Raw genomic sequence first — 23,006 nt, 5'->3', positions numbered from 1 at the left:
TATCTCTAGGAACATTCACCCATTCATACATGGCCCATGACATGATACAACGCTATAAAAGATCAAATTTCCACAATTTCGCAGAAGAAAAACAGTAAATTTCAGCCTAGTATAGCGACAATCCCAGCAACATGCATGTGACAAAAGTAAATAACAAGAATAGCATTAAAAGAGCACTTCAACATATGCCAATAGTGAAGCTCCAAGACAAAATGAAAGAGATCCAAACATCCAAATTCGTCCTCCAAGAAGGGTAGCGAAAATATCACAAGAGAAGATAATCGAATCCAAGTAATGATGATCTAATTGAATCATCTCACTTCTATTTATACACTCTCTAATGAATTTAATTTAGCTAAATTGGCCTAATTGAGCCCCTAAAATAAAATTATGTGCATAATAACAATATTTTTGGTGACAAACCCACCAAATAGCTCAACAACAGAGTAAGAAGCCTCTCAAGAGGGTCGAATGATGAACAAAGTGAATCATTGGACCTTTGAGGAGGCCTAATGAAGTCCAAGGGATGTCATGATGAAGAACTAGACTCCAAACATAGTGGACAAGGGGTTGGCCCTTTGTTTTCCAAGCAAAAATTTATGTAAACCATATATTAGGGCTAGGATGATGATAAAAGCCCTCCCTCTGTAGTGGGAGACGTCCTCTGGACCCTGGAACATCTACCAAGTGTATGGTACAAATGTGGAGTCGGTAGGGCATGGTGAACCAGGTGCATCATCCTCATCCAAAAGGTGGAACACAAGCAAACAATGAGCACTAATGGGGATCCATGAAGTAATATCTGCCATGGTGGAGGCCCATGGCTCTCAACCCTCACCCTACAAGTGCCAATGTGGTCCTCTAGAGAGCTAGGACCCCATATAGGGAGACCAAACCCCAAATGGAAACCACCTGCAATCCTGCATAAGATCCAATGCGCCCCCTTGCCCTCCAATACAACAAATCATTAGAGTAATCAAGTAAAAGAGCATACAAGTCATAGGATCAATAGGGCACCTCATGGTGGCATGCCCTTCCATTGTGGTCTTTGGCATGTACAAGTGTCTCCAAGCTCAATAAGGAGTTAATCAAGGACTCTATTAGGTGGTTTCAACCTTTAAAGAGGGTGACATGTCCATGCTACATTCCTCAAGTGGCAAGTGGCAAATGATATAGTAATGGAAAGAGTGGGGATGAGGGGAAAATCAGGATCACATGTCATGGCACAAGGGTAGCTATAATAGGGGAAGCCCGCACTTGGGTATATGAGTGTAGGAGGGAGAAAATTGTGCTACATGAGTTACCTCGGACTTTGTTTTTTCACCCTTCTTCATATATCTTTTGACATGTATTTACTTTTCTTCATAACTGCTCAGGGAACTAGGGGATGAGAACATGATGTGTAATATGTAGCAGTGGATACCCTCTTAAGGTGGGTTGGTTCATTGCCCACCAGGGTTTGGGACAATCATGGGTTCCTTAATGATATAGGGGGTTGATCTAAGGCCCATAGGAACCAGGGTGATAGCCATGGAGAAGAGGTAGAGCTCATGTTTGGCTTTTGTCCACGTGCTAAATTTTTATGTCCTGACCATCTTTTGCATTTTGTGGTACATTTCCTATTGAGAATGGTCAAATTATGCTTTTTCTTTTATTTTTAACTGCATCAACCTTCGGGGCATCATTCCAGGCCCGACCCAAGGTGTGGACAAGGGGAGGAGGAGGCTAACCCTATGTGAACCCAGTGGACACAAGTGGACTCGAATGGGGAAAGAGATGAATGGGGCTAAAATGAGTGGAAGGGGAATAATGTAGGTGGTATCGGGAAACAGGACCACGCAACCAAAATTGGGATTTCCCATGTAGTGCCATTCCTAAAGTTAATGGCCAGTAAAGGAGATCCCACAAGACTAAGATACAAGGGTAACCACGAAAGTGGGGAGTGGAGATAAGAATACAGACCTAACCCACTATTTCCATCGAATCCCCCCACCAATCCATCCCAAAAGTGCCCATAAAAAGGTAAACAAAATTACTCAATCAAACCAATGAAATGTCATACCTTTGGGGTCGGGAGTGTTGAAATTTCTAAGTTTGACACGTTAGAAATCCCTACTGCATTATCTGGTTTATTTCTCCTACTTGTTTATTTCATTAACAAATTATTTATAAATATAAATACTGAAAATAAACACAAATGCAGCCTTAACTCATATACAGATCAACAACTAAAATACTGAGACAAACACACAAGGGACATCGTTATTTTTGGACAATCATCCCCGGAAAAACCCAATGCGGGAAAATAGGTGCAGCAGTTCTTAAGGTTTTATTATATGCAGATTCTTGAGTACAACTAGGGTGCCAAAAATGGCTCACCCAACAGAGATTGTTACACATCAATAATACCTCTTCTCGGAGACAGATATTCAGCCTCTCAGCTCTAGTCTGCCCCACGGAATTCCTTCTGAGGCTTCCTCTTGGCTCTGCGTTAACCCTGCTAGCTTCAGATCAGCTCCTGAAGCCTTTGCGTCAGCCTTCTGCTTCTCTGTGTCAGCTCTTTGGCCTTCAGCGTCACCCACACAGGCCTCTCAGCCTCTGCGCGGTCTCTAGCTGCCTCTACATGGCTCCTGCTGCCTCTGCGTCAGCCTCTTCAGTTACTGCGCTGGTCTTCCGGCACTATCTCTACCTCTCTGCCTCTGCACTCATTGCCCCTCGCTGCAACTGATCACTGGCTTGATTTCTGTTAGCAAACCCGGTTCTAGAAAATCAAACTGACTAATCACCCTAGTGTATCTCCGACTGACTCTCAAGCCTCCTCTTATGCTTTTTATGTTGAGTCTTCAACGGCCGAGATTACATCTCTAATCAACAACTAAGATTAGATTTGGCTTGATTTGTTATAGGTCTGACCCAGAAATATATGAAAATATAAATATACCCAGAAATAGTAAGATAGAAATAGATAAATGCTTCTTTATTGATCAAACCCTTATGGTAGGGCAACACCATACAATCACTCCTTAAGGAAGGAGATACTCCACAAGCCATATGCATGTTCATACAATATTCTTTGACATCTCTCAATGGGGAGTCTCTAGCCTCTATATAAGCCTCATACATATAATACCATGGGTCATTTCCATGGTTCCCTCAATACCATCTATCTAATACAATGGGCTTATTACATTATTGCTAACTATTTGTGGTCCTTTACATGATACGGGTTAACCACTTTATTTATTACTATGGTCCATCCCATTATTACATTATTCCCTTGGGTACCTCCCTCTGTACCCAATACTATCCCCCCCTAGGTATACTACATTCCACCCCACTTAAACATGTTTCGTCCCTGAAACATAAGAAGAACACAAATAATAATCTACTCAAAAGAGTAGTCCACTGGTACCATGCACGTGCATCTAGCCATCCAAGAAAAAGGTGAACCCTCGATCTAGTTGGTGCCTCACTCGCTTGAGATGGAAGTTGACCCTGGCAGCTCTTCTATGTTGATGTGTAGGTGGATCGTCGCCCCCTCTCTATCTGTCATGCGAAGGTTGTTGTCCTTGTGGCTAATTTGTTGCCATTGTGTTGGTTGTTTTCTTGCGGGGTGATGTGGGTGGTGATATGCTGAAGTTTTAACCAACGGTGTATTTTTCTTTAATTCACCACCTAATGGAGCCTGATTGGTACCTGGTACATGTTGTGGCACCTGATTTTGTTGCTCATCTTCCAATATTACTTCAACCATGAATTCCTCATTTGATGTATCACTACCTGTAACATCTTCTGCTTCAGCCTCCTTGGATTCTCCCTGTTTTTCTGGTTCCTGGTTTGATGTTTGTGTTTGGTTGTCAACCATTAAAGGCTCATTATCTGATGTGTCAAATTCATTAGAACCTTGTGCTTCTGCTTCCATAGTCTTTGCTTGGGCCTTAATAGAAATATCCTGCAATGTAATTTTCTTCTTTTTATACCAGAGTTTCATGAATTTCTTTTGCACATTAATATTGGCAGTACCCACAGATTCCATCCAAGGATATCCCAAAACAACATCCCTGTTATCGATATCTGAAGTATAAAAATCACAATGCAACACATAATTATCCATAGAAAACTTCAAATCTTTATAAACTTGAACATCCTCATTATCAACCTATGTGTTTTCAATGTGTTTTGTTGGAACTCGCAATTTTTTTTGCCAAATTAACATTGATAAAATTATGTTTGCAACTAGGATCTATAGACACAATGATCTTCTCCTTCTGAATACATCCATGAACCTGCAATAAGGAGATACCAGTAGAAAATAACCCCTTACATGTCTCATTCTCCTGTTTTCTAGCATGAGACCATTTGTCTAAAAGGACTTTTTCAAATTCTTCATCTGAAAGGTTGTACAACTTCTTGCTCTCAACTAATCTAAACCATTTGGCAGCCTCATCTTTCATACTAAGCCATACTAAACCTTTCCACTTTTTTTCCCATAATGACTTTTCTCTTTCTATGAATTCTTCAATAGTAGGACCATTATCTTTTCCTGTAAAATATAGAACCTTGAAAGAATCCATGAAAATCACTTAGTTGGCGAAAATTTGAAATAGCCACAATTCAATCAATATTGCTCAGAATCCCTATTATGCCCTCTTTTCAGAAATGGAACAACCATTCTACATCTTCCCATGTGATAAAAATCTCGATCTAGGTACTGAAATTTCAAATTCGTGCTGCAACTGTCCCGTCGTCACAAAAATTTCTAAAAAAGAGTTGATTTTAAATCAACGATATCTCCCTCATCCGAACTCCGATTCGATTGATTGTTTTTTTTTTTTAAGTATTTTTTTGCAAAGAACCCATATCTGCAATTAGATTCTGCATATTTTTCACTAGAACGTACAGATCTGACCTACAAACTCGCCGCCCCGAAAAATGTCTGCAACACAGCTGATTTTTAAATCAGCGATATCTCGCTCATCCAGACTCTGATTTGACCGATTTTTTTTTCAAATTGGGTATTTTTTCGAAACAACCTAGATCTACAATTAGATTCTGCAAATTTTGCACCAAAACGTACAGATTTGATCTGCAAACTCGCCGCCCCAAAAAGTTTCTACAAAATATAAAAATAAAAATTCCGCTTTGCCCAAGAAAGTGCTCTAATGCCACTTGTTATAGATTTGACCCAGAAATATATGAAAATATAAATATACCCAGAAATAATAAGATAGAAATAGATAAATGTTTCTTTATTGATCAAACCCTTATGGTATGGCAACACCATACAATCATTCCTTAAGGAAGGAGAACACTCCACAAGCCATATGCCTATTCATACAATATTCCTTGACATCTCTCAATGGGGAGTCTCTAGCCTCTATAAAGGCCTCATACATACAATACCATGGGTCATTACCATGGCTCCCTTAATACCATCTATCTAATACAATGGTCTTATTGTATTATTGCTAACTACTTGTGGTCCCTTACATAATACAAGTTAACCACTTTATTTATTACTATGGACCATCCCATTATTACATTATTCCCTTGGGTACCTACCTCTGTACACCATACTAACCCCCCTAGGTATACTACATGATCCATGTCATTTAGAACCTCCTAACCCAGTTTTACATTAATAAGCATTAACATTTTTAGTTTCCTAAGTTTAGACTTAGAAACCCATTAAAAATATTAATTATTTTAATATCTCTTTCACTGGGCAGAATTTCCCCAAACCATTTTTAGGTCTTGGAGATCTTATGTGCTTTAGCCTCTCCACCATTTTTTATGGCTAGATCACATCCGATGCTACCCAAATCAACAAAAAGGCCCACCATCAAATATACATTCATAATAGATGGGTGAGGGACCACATGGTTGGCTCAGTTGGCGGAGAAAATAGCACATCGAGCTATCTGGGGGCTGCAAGGGTCTACTAGCTGCCAGCTGAGGACCACCTAGGAGAAAAAAATTCTCCTATATACACTACCCACAGGTGGTGGGTAACATCTAGCTCCAACTGGAACATGATCTCTCGAGAAATGTGCGAAGCTGCTCGAAGGAGAGATCATGAGAACACCAACAATCTCTTGGTACCATAGACCTACACATATCAAAGACCAAGCACATGGGACAACATGTTTTTGTGGTGTCTTATGATCACCCATGCTTAGTATTAGGTCAAAAAAATCAATAAGAAATTAAAGTGCAATTTTAATCTAGATGCAACTAATTTATCATGAAAATATCACACGATGTTAGTTCTAATGCGAAAATCAGCATGCAATGCATCCTACCCTAACATGCACATAGCAAGGCTAATACTAAGTGTAATCATAAAGCCAGTGCAACCAACATATCATCATAACAATATACATATTCCTGCCAGTATGATTACTCGTGTAACAAATCCCAAAGCGAATGCAGACACAATCACATAGAGGATTAGGCGGTTGGGAGGTGGGAAAATAGGGTCTCCACTCAAGGTAAAAAGAAGTCCTAGGAGAAGGAAAAGAATTCAATCTAGACGTGTGAGGCTTTCCCTCTAAGTACACAATAGTGGAATGAATGATCACTCTCAAGAAATCCTTATTGCAATCATTGCTCATAATATTATGCTTTGTGGATGCCACAATGTCATGATGGGAGGGGAACGAAGGGTGAGGGAAGGAAGGAGTGCAACAAATAGGTTGTTCAAGGTGATGGTCACATTGGAGAGGGGAGATCATGGAGTGATCATAATCATGAGGGTGTGTCCAAGGAGATAAAGTATATTAAATGAGGGGTTCTTCCTTGACACTATTCTCAGAAGGGCAAGCCGCGGAAGGCCTAATGGTCACTTGTGATCATATGACAAGGGGTGAGGGAATCACTTGTGGATGACTCAAAATGATAAACAAGAAAGAAAGGCGATGGGGAAGATGAGGTATTGTATTCAATGGGGTTTTTTTTCCTGAAAATCATATTTTAAAGGCTCAAGTGATTTGGATATACTCCCAGAATCACAAGGGAGGGAGGGAGAAGCAAGGGCCTCATCATTAGTATCAAAGATAGGGTTTTCCCAAAATGGAGAATCAATTATTTCCAACTACCCTCTTTCATGAAAGGGAAAATAATGATCCTCCTTCCCAAGAGTATCAATGGATATGTCATCATAAATAAAGGGAAGACTAATCCCAACCTCATCCTATCTGTCCGTATCATAAATGGGAGCACAATTGAATTGAGGACCAATAAATTTCCCATTTCTCCTTTTCAATATAAAAATAATCTCAAATATCAACATCCAAGGGGCTAATGGGATTACTTTCCCCAAGGTTCTCAAAAGAAGAGCCATCAGGAGTAGTATCGTTGAGAAAGGTAAGGTCAACCACAACTTGACTTTCTATACTCATCCTCCCCAACACATGTGTTCTCAAAATCATTGTTTTCATCATGTGGACCAAAGGAGGACTTGACTTCCCACTCATCACTTAGATTTTCAAGTTTTTGATTATGCTTGATGAAGGCTTCCTCTTGAATGCTTAATGTGGGGCATACTTGAAAATGACTAAGAAAGCCATCAACGAACTCCTCAATAGATGAGATGCTCCTAGGTTTGTGATTATGCAACCATGAGTTATGACCATGGAGATAGCTCATGAACAATAGTATAAGGATATCCTGGTGGACCACTTTCTCCTTTTAAGCATGCACAATAAATCTTTCCACATGATCAATTGCGAAGAGTGGATCACCATCAAATATGGGCACCCCACGTACCATCCTTCCTGTGACATGATTAGGGTTCCCATGGATGCTAGTGATGTCCAAAGCAAGAAAATCATCAAAGAAAGACATCCTATTGAGACATACATGTAAATTATGTAGGATTCACCAAGGTGAATTGAAAGATGCCTAGAAAAATGCTTGCTTCACTCTACAAGCATCGACCTTAAAGTACAATGAAGAACTAGAGCTTTGTCCTTCCAATGGAGTCGCCAAATAATATATCAATAATGTCGTATGGGGAACAAACACACGTTTCGTGTCCCCTGCAATGGTGCCAAAATGTTACCGCTCAAACTAGCAGGGGTCCAAGAGGTGTTCCTATAGATCAATTACTAGGAGCGATAACCCACTATCACCTCAGCTAAGGCTCCCTACTCTTTACAAACTTTCACTAATGGGAGGAGTCTCGGTATGTGAGGAATCACTAGAATATATATAGTCAATGATAAGATAAGGAAGTGATTCCTAAGCCTATTCGCAAGAGAGACTCAATTAAATGAGTTGTTTTCTTTAGAAGCAAGGTGATGGGCTCTCTAGGAAGGGCTAAGAGGGCTTTTGAGGATAGGGTTTGGGAGTATGCTTTGTTAAGGAAGGCCCTAGTCTCAAAAGGCCATATGAATGCTTGGCTTCTAAGTGATTTTTATGGAATTGGAATCAACAAGTTACGAGACCACCAGGGGCCAAGTGGACCGAAATTAGGTCAAGGGTATGGAGTTGATCACCCAACAAGGGGCTTGACCTATTTAGGGAGGAGGAGGGGATCAAAGGACAAATTTTCTTTGAGGTTTTAATTCAATGATCCTAATGAGAACACTAGCCAAGGGAAAACTAGGACAAGAAATGGTCCTTCAGCTAGGGCTTGCTATATCTCGAGATCCCACCGTCGAATTCGCTTCAAAATTGGAGGGCCTCTAGAGCAAACCTCAGTGCAGTTGTGGACCAAAAATCAAAGTGTTTGGATAGTTAGACATTAGATAGCTAATGCCCTACATGATCTATGTAGGCTAGGCCTAGAAAAAGAGGGAGGTGAAAAGAATAAGCGTTGAGAATGATCACCAATGGAGGATTAGTGCCTTGTCATTTGGGGGAGATGGAGTCGAGGAGAATTTACGGTTGGTGACAAGCCCACCAAATAGCTCAACAACATAATAAGAAGCCTCTCAAGAGGGTCGAATGATGAACAAAGAGAATCGTTGGGCCTTTAAGGAGGCTTAATGAAGTCCAAGCGTTGCCATGATGAAGAACTGGACTCCAAACACAGTGGACAAGGTATTGGCCCCTTGTTTTCCAAGCAAAAACCTGTGGTGCTACCAAGTGTGGTGTGGGGGCACAAGGACATCCTCATGCGTCTCCAAGTGGATCGAAAATGCCTGTAGACCATTTTAAGGGCTTAGATGATGATAAAAATTGTCCCTCTGCAGCGGGAGACATCCTCTCGACCCTAGAACATTTGCCAAGTGTATGGTGCAAGTGTGGAGCCGGTTGGGCATCGTGAACCGAATGCATCAACCTCATCCAAAAGGTGGAACACGAACAACCAATGAGTGTTGCTGGGTATCCATGAAGTAATATCTACTATGGTGGAGGCCCATGGCTCTCAACGCTCACCCTACAAGTGCCAATGTGGCCCTCTAGAAAGCTAGGACCCCGTATAGGGCGACCAAGCCCCAAATGGAAACCCACCTGCAATACTGCATAAGATCTAATGCGTCCCCTTGCCCTCCGATACAAAAAATCATTAGAGTAATTAAGTAAAAGAGTTTACAAGTCATGGGATAGTTTGGGCACTTCATGATGGCATGCCCTTCCATAGTGGTATTTGGCATGTACAAGTGTCTCCAAGCTCAATAAGGGGTTAATCAAGGACCCTATTAGGTGGTTTCAACCTTTAAAGGGGGTTACATGTGCATGCTACATTCCTCAAGTGGCAGGTGGCAAATGATATAGTGATGGAACAGAGGGGGGATGAGGGGAAAATCAAGACCACATGTCATGGCACAAGGGTAGCTTTAATAGGGGAAGCCCACACTTGGGTATATGAGTGTAGGAGGGACCAAACTGTGGTACATGAGTTACCCCAACCTTTTTTTTCACCCTTCTTCATATGCCTTTTGCCTTGTATTGACTTTTCTTCATAATTGCTCGGGGCTCTAGGGGATGAGAGCATGATGTGTAATATGTAGCAATGGATACCCCTTAAGGTGGGGCGATTAATTGCCCACCAGGGTTTGGGACAATCATGGGTTTCTTAATGATAGAGGGGGTCGATCTAGGGCCCATAGGAACCAGGGTGATGGCCATGGAGAAGGTGTAGAGTTCATGTTTGGCTTTTGCCCACGTGCTAAATTTTTATGTCCTAGCCATTTTTGCATTTTGTAGTACATTTTTGGTTGAGAGTGGCCAAATTATGGTTTTCTTTTCTTTTTAGCTGCATCAACCTCTGGGGCATCGTTTTAAGCCTAACCCAAGGTGTGGACAAGGGGAGGTCAAGGCTAACCCTATGTGGACCCCGTGGACACATGTGGACCCAGATGGGGAAAAGAGATGAATCAGGCTAAAATGAGTGAAAGGGAGTAATGTAGGTGGTATCGGGAGACAGGACCACACAACAAAAATCAGGATTTCTCATGTAGTACCATTCTTAAAGCTGATGGCTAATAAAGGAGATCCCACGGGACTAGGATGTTGATTTGGTGTAGCATTGAATGTGCTCTAGCCATGAAAATTGGTGGAGAGAATAAAGCACATGAGATCTCCAAGACCCAGAAATGGTTTGGACAGATTGTACCTGGTTTGGGAGATATTAAAATAATTAATATTTTGAATGGAGTTCCTAAGTCTAAACTCAGGAAAAATAAAATATTAATGGGTATTAATATAAAACTAGCTTAAAAGGTTCCAAAAGTCATGGATCAAGCCAAATCTAATCTTAGCTATTGATTAGAGATTTAATCTCGGTCGTTGAAGGACCAATAGGAAAAGTATAAGAGGAGGCTAGAGGGTCAGTTGGAGAACACACCAGAGTGATCAGTCATTCGATTTGCTAGAGCGGGGTTGCTAAGAAAAGTCAAATCGGTGATCAGCAACGAGGGGTAGTGAGTACTGGACAGAGAGGCAAAGATAGTGTCGAGAGACCAGTGCAAAGGCAGAGAGCGAGAAGCAGCAGCCAGAGCAAGTCACGCAGAGCCCAGCAGAGACAACGCAGAGGCCAAAGGACCTGCGTCATCTATGCAAAAGGCAGTAGGAGTGGCGCAGAGGGTCCCAAAGGCTGCGCAGTGCCTCAAAGGGTTGAAACAAAGGGTTCTGAGGCTGACGCAGAGCAGCAGGAGGCTGACGCAGTGCTTCAGAGTGGCTGGAGAGGGTTTCGTGGGACAGGTTTTCTAAATACCTGTTTCTGAATAGAGAGGTATTACTTTCAGATGTTTTTCTCTGTCGGGTGAGCCAGTTTGACACCCTGTTGTACTCAAGGTCTTGTCCATTCTAGATAGACATCGCATCAAGGTCTTCGCCTTGAGAACAATGGCGATCCCAGTTGACCCAGCTAATAATGAGAAGTACGAGGCGGCAATGGCCAAGGCGAAATGCATCATCCTTAATGGGGTCAAGGATCATCTGGTCCAACATATTGCCAAGAAGGAGACGGCAAAGGAAATGTGGGACACCTTGAAGAAGTTCTACCAGCATACTTTCGTGCAGAGGAAGATGTTACTTGAGAATCAGTTGCGGTCATACCAGATGCAGAAGGGGGAGCAGATAGATCACTTCTTCGGTTGGTTGAAAGAGATCCGAGACCAACTTACTTCCATAGGGGCCACGCTGGATGAGGAGATGTTGGTGAGTACCGCACTTAACGCAGTCTCCGAGGAGTGGGAGACATTTGTCCAGAGCATACTGGGCAAGGCGGATCTTCCAGATTGGGAAGAATTGCGGGTGGCTCTTCGTCAAGAGGAGATCAGGTGGTTGAGCTAGACAGGAAGTAGCAACAAAGGAGTCTGGATCAAGAAGGAAGAGGAAGAGGATGCGACTCTGGCATCTGTGGGAAAGCAGGAGAAGAGGAAGAAAAAGGACCTCTCCAAGGTTAAGTGCTTCAACTGTGGGGAACTAGGTCATTATGCGAATTAGTGTCTGAAGAAGAAGACTAAGGGAGAGGCATCTGACTTTAAGGCAGCGCCAGTAAAGGTAGAGGAGGAGGTCGAGGATGATGACGATTGTGCCATGAGTGCTCATGTACATCTAAAGAAGAGGTGGGGAGACATTGAGCTATAGTCAGGAGGACAATAGGTGATGAGGGGCAGGATCCTTAAGGTACCCGACCTCTTGGATTATACCTTGCTACGGGAGCCCCGAAGAGAGAGTAGCAGGACTAGCGGATGTCGGTAGAGACAGATACGGATGAAGTGGCAGAGAGTGCTACAGTGCAAGAGTCCCTAGGCAGCGCGAAGCTAGCAGGCTGCAACAATGCGAGAGGCACGAAGAGTGTTGCGACAATGCAGGATGGCACAGAGAGGTTTGCAGCGGTGCGAGATGCAAGGAGTTGTTGCAGCAACACAGATGTCAATAGAAGGAGCACTTGTTAGCGACAGAGAGAGCTTTAGCATAAGGAGTGTTTCTAGCCTGAGGGGGATGCAGTGTAGGGAGGATGGACCAGCAGCAGCATGGATGCAGAGGGAGCTGTCGTACGGATGCAGCAGCGGTAGTGGCAGGCCATAAGCAACAGTATAGGATGTAGTAGTGCAGAGGATGTTGGACAGGGAGGCCTAGCATCAGCGCAAGTATCGGTGCCGTATAATTAGAGTAATGCTCAGTGAGGAGTATTACTAGAGCACAGTCCTCGCTAAGAGGGAGTGTTGATTTGGGGTAGCATCGAATGTGCTCTAGCCAAGGAAATTGCTGGAGAGGCTAAAGAAAATGAGATCTCCAAGACCCAGAAATGGTTTGGACAGATTGTACCCGGTTTGGGAGATACTAAAATAATTAATATTTTTAATGGAGTTTCTAAATGTAAACTTAAGAAAAATAAAATATTAATGGATATTAATATAAAACTGGGTTAGAAGGTTCCAGAAGTCATGGATCAAGCCAAATCTAATCTTAACCATTGATTAGAGATTTAATCTTGGTCGTTGAAGGACCAACACGAAAAGTATAAGAGGAGGCTTGAGGGTTAGTTGGAGAACACACCAGAGTGATCAGTCATTCGATTTGCTAGAGCGGGGTTGCTAAGCAAAGTCGAATCAGTGATTAGCAGTGAGGGGTAGTGAGTACTGGACAGAGAGGCAGAGATAGTGCCGAGAAACCAGCGCAGAGGCAGAGAGCGAGAAGCAACAGCCAGAGTAGGCCATGTAGAGCCCAGCAGAGACAGCGCAGAGGCCAAAGGACTTGTGTCATCCACGCAAAAGACAACAGGAGTGACGCAGAGGGTCCCAAACGCTGCGCAGTGCCTAAGAGGGCTGACACAGAGGATTTTGAGGCTGACGCAGTGCTTCAGAGTGGCTGGAGAGGGTTTCGTGGGACAAGTTTTCTGAATACCTGTTTCCAAATAGAGAGGTATTACTACCAGTTGTTTTTCTTTGTCGGGTGAGCCAGTTTGGCACCTAGTTGTACTCAAGGAAATACTGTATAATAATAAACCCTCAGAATATCTGCACGGGTTTTCCCACATTAGGTTTTCCTGGGGACGTTTGTCCAAAAATAACGGTGTCACTTATGTGTTTGTTTTCTTTCAGTTGTTGATCTGTAGATGTTGAGACTATATTGTGTTTATTTCGTTATTTATATGTTTTAAATAACTTGTTCGAATTTAACAAGTAGAAGAAATAAACCAAAAGAATACAGATTAAATTTCTAACGGATAGACTTAGAAATTTCAACATAGGATACAAGGGTAACCACGAAATCAGGCAGTGGAAACAAGAATACAAACCTAACCAACTCTTTTCGCCGAATCCCCCCACCAAATCATGCCCAAAAGTGCCCATGAAAAGTAAACAAAATTACTCAACCAAACCAATAAAAAGCCATACCTTTGGGGTCGAGAGGCCCACCTTCAAACATACATTCATAAGAGATGGGCGAAAGACCACATGGCTGGCTCAAGTGGCGGAGAAAATGGCATGTCAAGCTATCTGGGGGCTGCAAGGGGCTACTGGATATCGATTGAGGACCATCTAGGAGAAAAAATTTCTCCTATATACACTACCCATAGGTGGTGGGTAACATTATAGATCTTCTGAAGAGGTTCAGAATGCAGGATTGTAGACCCATGTCTATGCCCATGATCACCAACTAGAAGAAGATAGATGTGTCAGATGACAAGGATGTTGACCTCACCTTCTATGGACAGCTCATCGGTTCTCTCATGTATCTGATCAACACTATGCCAGATATCTGCGTCGCGGTCCATACTCTCAATTAGTTTATGGTGGAACCAAAAAGAGTACATTGGACAGCAGTGAGACACATTTTGACGTATGTGCGCGGCACAATAGAGTATGGGTTGAAATATACCTGAGGGGATGATGTTAGACTATGTGAGTTCATAGATGCAGTCTGAGAAGGCGGTTCAGTAGACAAGAAAGTACCTTTGGGTACTGCTTTAGCGTTGGATCAGGGATGGTTTCTTGGTGCAGCAGGAAGAAGAAGTTAGTAGCACTGAGCTCTGCAAAGGCAGAGTATATGGTTGCCAACACAGCTACATGCGAAGCTATATGACTTCGGAAGCTGTTGGTGAGCTTGTTCAGGTAATGGATGGAGGTGACCAGTGTCTACTGTGATAATCAGAGTTTCATCAAGCTCTGTGAGAATCCAATGTTTCATGACAGGGCGAAGCACATAGATATTCGGTGTCATTTCATCAGAAATTGTGTGCAGCATGGAGCGGTCCAACTATAGTATGTTCTCACTCATGAGTCGGTTGCAGATATACTCACAAAAGCTCTAGGGAGAGTTATGTTTGTCTACTTCAGAGAACATATGGGTATAGTGGAGAACCCATTTCAGTAGCAGGGACAATATTTCGGATGCTTTTTAGTTGCAGTAGTTACAGTAGCAGCAACAACAGTTGAGAGGCAGTTATAGTGCAAATGCAGAGTTGGCAAGAGCATAGCAGTGTCAATAGGAGAATCAAAGTTGCACAGTTGTTAGTGGGCAGTGGCAAGTAGTCACAGTGGCCATACATCAGCAGTGTGACCTAGGGTGATGCAGAAACAGGGTATTGTAGCAGTAGTGCAGTGCTAGAACACCTTCCTCGCTAAGAGGGAGTGTTCGTTTTTGTAGCATCAGTGATGTTCTAGTCTCGAAACTCTCTGGAGAGACTAAAACACAAGAGCTCTATATAACTGAGAAATCATCTCCACAAATTCCACTTAAAAGTGTCTCAATTAGATTATTAGCCTTCTTGTTGCACAAAGTGTTTAGGCACCGCAACAACGCTCAAAGTAGGGTTGTCACTCTAATCCTTACTCACTCCATTTAGACTGTCTCCTAGATAAGTCAAGGGGGGTAGTCCCTAAGGTGAATGGATGAGGGTAGCCAGTGGAACACGAGCTCCAGGAGATTTTAAGAATGAACAACTTGATGAATTTAGAATAAGTCTCAGTCAATTGACATAGATAGACACAATCACAAGATAAAAATAACTACAGACCAGTGCCTTAAATTTGAATTAACCAAAGACTAAATAAAAGACAAGTTACCCAGAGCAATTTATAATGTGGCAAAGCAACGATCATGAACAATTAAATGTTCAAAACTTTAACATGCAGGATAATCTAGCAAAAGTATCTTTCTCCAACAGTGAATATCATTTAAAACATTTATCACACCTTGACCATAGAAAAATCGTGAAAATTGCATTTAATCACCAAATAACACTAAGGAACTTTAAAATAGAATTTTAATTATTCTTTAAGCAATTAGTTGAATGAAGAAATCAAAATCTTTTAATGTGACGGAATTAAAATGAATAGAAGGGTTAAAAATCAAAATTTTAATGGGTCGTAGGCCACATTAAAATATTAAATGTGAAAGTGCAAATCCCGTTTTAGTTTATTTTTCAGTCACCAGAATTTAAAATTTTTTAGATTGTTTAAATGTTTTAGATTTTTTTTTAGATTTTTTAGATTTTTAGATCTTTTAGATTTTAGAAATTTTTAATGTTTTTTGAAACGAAAATAAAAATTTAATATCATAAAATAAAAAGTGAAAAAGAAAACCAAAATCAAAAAATTTTAAAAATAAAAGTCAAAACCAAATCGAAAATCAATTAAAAGAAAGCCAAATGAGAAGAACAAAAAAAAAACAAATCGAATTTCAAAATAGAATAAAAAAATATATTAAACTAACCCTAATGCATATACATATAAAAAAAAAATAATGAGACCTAACACACATACAATGTAAATGAAATAAATAAATAAAAACAGTCGAATATGATTTTTGTTATGCGAGTGCAGGGTTTTGACAATAGAAAAATGGAGAAAAACATGCGCAGGTCGACGGGAAAGGAAGAGGGAGCAGTAGCGATGGGAGAGGAGCTAGATAGCAGATGGGAATGTGGATGGGCAGCGTGAATTGTTTGTTTGTTGTGTACATTTGCAACGGCCAAAAGGAGAGGAATAGGAGATACGGAAGGTTGTGAATAGGAGAGGCATGGGCAGCAGATCAAAGGGAAAAAGGAGGGTGCAAACTTGCAGGTGATGGCTGTGAACAAGAAGAGTGGGGGTTAGGAAATGAGGGTCGCATAGGGAGAGAAGAGAGCTAGGGAATGAGGAGGGACGTTTCAAAGGCAGCAGGCTATGGCAGCGACAGAATTGAGGGTTTGATGCAGATGGAAAACGTAGACAACAGAGGGAAGAAAAGAGAGGGTTTCTTAAAAAAAAATCAAAATTTTTGCAGTGAAACGAAAGCCCAACCAAAAAATCGAAAAACTCGGACAAATGGTAGCCAGAAAACCCTAGAAATTCTGATTAAAATGTTAAAACCTTCTGCTTCAGATTTATTAATGCAACCCTTATAAAAATTTCTCCAGATTTAAAAAAAAAAATTAAAACCTTGGACCACAAAGTCTTTTGACTAATCTCCCTACAAAATTATGCAAATAAAACCCCAGAGATCTAGATCTTACCCTCCAGGGCCTAGATCTGGACCCTACACAGAATTCTTCCTCGGATCTGTCGCTGCAAGACAACAAGAAACACCCTAACGATATATACAATGATAAAACTAAAACCCAAAAAAAACCCAAGTCAGAAAACCAAAAATAATTTACAGATCTGTGTACAAGAATGGCAGATCTATCAGATCTGAGTGTGAGTCCAACTCCGCTCCCAGATCTAATAATCTAAGGCTCTCAATAGCCAGATCTATCAATTTCCCACATAAAAATTATATTTTTTTTTTATTTTAAAGGAGATGCTTAGCTCGAAACCCTTTGTGCATCGCCGCTAAAAATCTTATGATAAGCCTGGAGCTATCTTAGCTAAGCTCTTCAGAAAACACGAATCAGGAGTTGGCTGGTCCAACTGAAAACTTCCCCGAATGCCCAATGATCTAAAAATCAATATTTTCCTGCAAAACTCAATCCAACCATCAAAATAGAGCGAGAAAATGATAATAAAATTCAAATAAATACAGATACTTGCTATTACATTCAAAATTTAGATTATCACTTAAACCCCAGCGACTGAGCAAGATCCCTGTACTCAAATCACTCTTCAAGAACTATCATCAATAGCTAAAAAAAAAATTATGCATGAAAAATGACACATCTTACAGTATTTCCATGAAAATTAACACCGGCGAAAATTAACCCCAAAGCCTTTCTTTATCATCCGAAAAAATCACACGAGCTTTTTGCTCAGCACACGACTCAAAAGTCGAATGGATCAACTGACAAATGACTTCGTATTTAAAGATAAATCCTCCAACAACCAGTTCAAGTGATCCTCATCAAAGAAATCTCGACCGTTGATGAAGATTAAAATTCCTTTTAATCTCATCCGTCGAAATATTTAAATATTTGGGGAAATTAAAATTTTTTAATTAAATGCATTTTAATTAACACAAAAATTAAATTTTTTAGTTAACTTCCCCAAAACTTTGACTTTGACTTAACCCTAGGGATCAAAGGTTTAAAATTTATCAAAATAATTAATTTACCTTAGTCCCGAGACCTTTTAAAATTTAATGTGTAAGGACCGATGAATTTTTTCCTTTGGAGAATTTAAATTTACTTAGGACCTAGAATTAATTAAATTTTTGGCTTAGGGTTTTAATTAATTTTTTTTACCAGAAAATTTAATTAATTAACCTATGAGGGAATATATTATTTTTCCAACCCTCACTTTACATCATGAATTTCATTTTTTTTACATCATAAGGGGGAAAACCCATTTGTAATAGACCCTCACAAACTACCAATTTCTGCGACACAAATATAATCCAGCAAACCAAGCAATTTGTTGTAAAATAACCTAACCAAATAGTTAGGATTATTCCCATATCACTTTTACATAGACTCGATCTAAAACACTAGGACTCACCTAAGATCCTAGTGACAAAATCCATTCCAGCTTTGGGGTAAGACTGAAGGAAAACTCTGCCGACCATCCAAGAATGGATCGATGAGACAAAAAACCTCTCGGAATGTAGATCATCACTCAAAAAGTAGGTTTACCTAGGCAATTACATACATGACACAGATTTGCTAAGATTATTTACATTATACACATGCAGAAAATGTTTACATAATATCTTGGAAGTAAAACGGATGATGATAGTTGTACGACACGAACACATCGATCAGGCATTATCCCTTTTGCAAAAAAAGGGGGTGTACTGCTATGGGTCGTTGACACGTAGTGGCCAACAAGCCTATTTTTAAATATTTCCTAAGTGTAAACGTAGGAAAAGTGGTTAATTAATCAATATTAATTGAGAAAGGTGAGAATTCTCTAGAAATTCACACGAATTGACCTAGAGATGATCTCAACCATCAATTAAGTTTTAATCGTGGTCATTGGAGTCCCAACTGAAGATTATAAGAAGTCGATGGGTAGATGGAGAATGCACTAGTGCAGTTACTAAGTGATCTAGACAGTTCGATTTTCCAGTGCAGGTGATTCAACAAGAGAGATCAAGTCAGAGAGTAGCAGGTGGCAGAGGAGTGAAGCAGTTTTCCAGTGCAAGTTTCCAGTGTCCGAAGAATCAGTTTGAGAGAGTGCAAAGTTTCCCACAGAGAGACTGCACAAGCAACACATGGAGGCAGTTCGATCTAGCCAAAGGAGGGTTCGATTCAGGTGCAGAAGGTTGGGAATCAATCCAAAAGGTCAAGCAAATCATCTCCATAGGCAGAGATAGCGGTCACAGCAATCAGCGGTTTCCAGAGGTAGAGCAGAAGGGCCTGCGCAAAGGCTAATGTAGGGGCTAAGAGGATGGCCTGTAGAGCCAATTTCTAGAGCTGATTTTAGTTGTGGAGTGAGGAAAATTCCTCAAGAATTTTTCCAGTGATTCTCTCAGATTGGATTGCCAGTTTGGCATCCAAATTATTGTACTCATATTTACCACTGCATAATAATAATAATAATAAAACCCTCATTTGTTGCACTGGTTTTCTCACCTTGGGTTTTCCAGGGGACAATTGTATAAAAATAACGTTGTCAAAAATTTTGTATATGTGCTAGCATTTCTCAATTTCCAACATTTTATTTTCCGCAATGTTTTTATGGTGAAAATTGCAGTTGTGATTTTATCCATTGTTTGTTGTAGCAAATAAACTGCATAATTAAATTTACAGTTAGGAGAATAATTTCCAGTTGCTGCAAAGTTGAAATTTTCACATCTACCCCTAAGGAAAAATTAAAAGATGATTCTACCAAAGGCCTTAAGCAAACAATGTCAATAGTTTGGCATTGTTACCTAAATTTCTTGGTTATTTTTATATGTCTAAAATGATCATAATGTTTGTTTGCTTATATAGTTATAGTGATCCCGCATTGCAAATATCTTATTTTCCCATCTCATTCTTCTTGCTTTTGACATCACTTTTACTTGTAATCATGCCATATTAACTTCGATGCAAGTGTTTAATTATTTAGACAGTGGAAATACTTTGTACTATCTTTGACCAAGATGCTTTGGTTTTTATCTAATTATCTGCATCTTCACTTTGATTTAATGTTCCCTAGTTTACATTGTCTTTTAAATAAGATATAAACAAGTCCAAATGGAAACAATAAACTGCAACATGAAATGCAGATGCAAATTTCATGGATTTCAACATAATGTAAAAAGATGTATACCATCACTCATGAATCCAAGGTAAAAGGTCGTATGACCCAAGTACATTGGGCTACCATTCATCCCTTTGATGGCAACCACATCTGTGCGCACGAAGTGTCCCTAGAGGACCAAGGATACAATTTTAATGTAAGACATTTGGATGTCAAAATAACTCAAACTAATTTCACCAAGAAAAAATCAAGAAAACATTGAATTTAGTCTTAATAGCAAGGTTCAATTAAGAAGATTCAAACTCCTAGTCAAAGGATGCTAACTCTACTCTCCAATCTAATGGCGTGGAAATATAAGCAATTAGTGTACTCACTTGCAATTGGCACAAAAGCATGGGAGGTAACCTAGTCTAACTTGGGTGTAAAAACAGCTTATATTACCATGGAGTTAGATGACAAACTTAAATGAAGCTTTTCTATGTAAATTCTTACAACATTAGTGACAATAATAGGTACTGGTCTTAATACGTTCTACAGAAACAAAAGTATACATCTAGCCTATACACACAACATAAAAGAGCTTTGCAACTTGCCATCAAGATATAGAAGCCATATATGCTCCTATCCTTACAGTTCCAAATTGTTTGAAACTCTTCAAATTATTTATTAGCATCAATCATATAGAAACCCATGTTGTGTGAGAACTTAATACAAGAATATGACCATACCTTAGTGGAATCAACAGAATAAGTGTAGTGCAAGTTATCCTATCTATAACCATACTGGAGGTCTTGCTATCAACTTGTTTAAGGATCATCTTAAAATCAAGAAATTTGATGGTGTCATTGATGAAAAAAAATAGTTAAGCTTCTCACCAAAGGGTGACCAAAATTCTAGACAATATATGGTGGCCATATTGTTTAAGACATTAAGGTTGAAGCATATGTCACAATTTTCAAGCCTATTAAACAGGAAATCAAATAGTATGCATTATTGTGCACAATTTAGATTTACTATGACTTCATTATGGGCTTCTTAGGGCAGGAGGATGGAATAGAAGAATTGGTGGATTATTTGCATGATCCACTTGAGGACCTATGCAGTTTCTGTTAATTTTTTCTCATGCTATATACTGCAATAATTACTTAAAACAAATTCATTCACCCCAGTAACAGTTAGGCAATTATAGATAGAACAGTAAACAGTAATGCACAATAAAAGATAGCCAAGCACGATGAGACACAGAGATTTTGGTCAAAGACTAGGGCAATTCTTTTTCTTAGATATTCATTCAATGTTCAGCTTGAGATACATAGTCCAATTTATAAAACCATAAACCAGTCAAAGTCAAACCTTTGACTACGAAGTCAATCAAGTCAAAACCAATCAAATGAGAGAGAGAAGTCAGCTCTAGTCAAAGATTACAGTCTGCAACAGAGGGCCGAATTTCAGCCTGTGGAAGGCAATCAAACCTCAGTCAATGAACCCCTGAAATTTTCAGTCAATTGTCACAGTCAAACCCTGCAGTCAATGCCCAGAATTTCAGTCAATGTAGAGAGAGAAGGATTCAGTCAATGCAGCAGAATATTATAGTGAAAGATTTGACCTTCCAAGATAGTCAAACCCTTGGTCAAACAGTTGCAAAGTCTTCCTGCAATTCTCGGTCAACGGAGAGAGAGTTGACCTACGGTCAACCTCAGTCAATGTGCCCAAAACAGAGATAAAAACACAGTCAAAGATTCCTGGAATAATCGGCCTCTCAAGTCAGTCCAAAAACTCAATCAAACAAAGCCAATCAGCCCAAGCCAACGCAGGTGAAAAGAGAGAGAAAGGTGTTGGTCAATGCAGAACAGAAAATGTCTCCTTGCTCCTCCACATGTGTGAATTCACCTCTATGATTTTCAGATTGAATTGTGATGATGTGATGTGCCAAAATGATCTCCAACGATGATGTATTTATATGAGGTTCTGGAGGAGCCTTTTCCATTGTAGGGCCAACTTGTCTTCCTTAGGGCCGACTTGGTCAAACCAATGTTTTTAAAACCGGAACCGGTGATCGGACCGATCCACCTAATGAACCGGTTTACCGACCGGAACTGGTCTAACCGGGATTGGTTTGGTCTAAACGAACCGGTTTTAGAAAAATACATTAAATAATTATTTTTTAATGAAAAAAACTATTTTTAAGATTTAAAACCATGATTCCAAGCCAATAGAGACAAAATATGCAAAGATTGCTCATTGATATACCATGTAAAGCCTTAAAGGTGAATATATCAAAATGGCACCGAGTGCAATACATATCATCGACAAAATACATAAGCAATGAGGCTCTAAATGGCCACTAGAGTGCAAAAATAAAGCCTACAAACTATGGGGCCAGTGGCCTACTACAAGACTTCAATCTAGACTCTACATATATGATAATAGTAATACTATAATAGTGATCAACATTATCACTTGAAGTTGAAACTTCTCATGAGTCTCAGTCATCATGATCAAACTCAGTTGGTTGAGTCTCGACTCCCAAACTGTGTAGCCACAAACTTCTCTATTGGTTCAGTGACTTGAGTCTCAAACTTTTGAAGGTATTTTGCCCTAATATGCCCTATTATTTCATTTGGTGCTCCACATGGCTTTACATGGCCTCCCAGCCAAGTGTTGCTTGAACCTGTTAATACCCCCTCCTTGAATGGATTTTTGGCAATATTTGCAGATCATTTTGCCATCAATCATATCACAATGAGCCCATGCAGTATCTTCGGCTTTTGGAGGCATGATGACTCCCTGGATGGTAGATCATAGAAGTGAGAAGTTTATAACACAAAAAAAAAATTCATGGACAGCAGACTCAAATGAGGAATTATCAAGTGCAAATCCTTACCTGGAAATGCAAACTAGCTCCCTTAGCCTCCTCTTGAAGATGGCAACTCCACTGACAGCTACACACTATCTCCAAAATAGCTCCAACTCCAACTCCAAGATGACTACTTCAGCAAA

At 40.1% G+C, this 23,006-nt stretch overlaps 1 protein-coding gene across 2 annotated transcripts in view; it reads right to left on the bottom strand.

Annotated features, from left to right (window-relative positions):
* The window catches only part of LOC149224944 (sphingoid long-chain bases kinase 1-like), a 381,298-nt gene that overhangs the window by 100,285 nt on the left and 258,007 nt on the right, over window positions 1-23,006 (bottom strand). For both annotated transcript variants that reach the window (XM_089386350.1, XM_089386351.1), the window contains one exon: window positions 20,076-20,175. In XM_089386350.1, coding sequence (XP_089242476.1) covers window positions 20,076-20,175 — 100 coding nt within the window. The remainder of the gene's footprint in view (window positions 1-20,075; window positions 20,176-23,006) is intronic.

This window comes from Pinus tabuliformis, chromosome Q (genome assembly GCF_031772625.1).
Source record: "Pinus tabuliformis cultivar Carrire ecotype Pingquan chromosome Q, CPIR1, whole genome shotgun sequence".
In the NCBI taxonomy this organism is placed as follows: domain Eukaryota; kingdom Viridiplantae; phylum Streptophyta; class Pinopsida; order Pinales; family Pinaceae; genus Pinus; species Pinus tabuliformis.
Note: the sequence above shows the minus strand (reverse complement) of the source record. Positions and strands in the feature narration are given on the sequence as shown.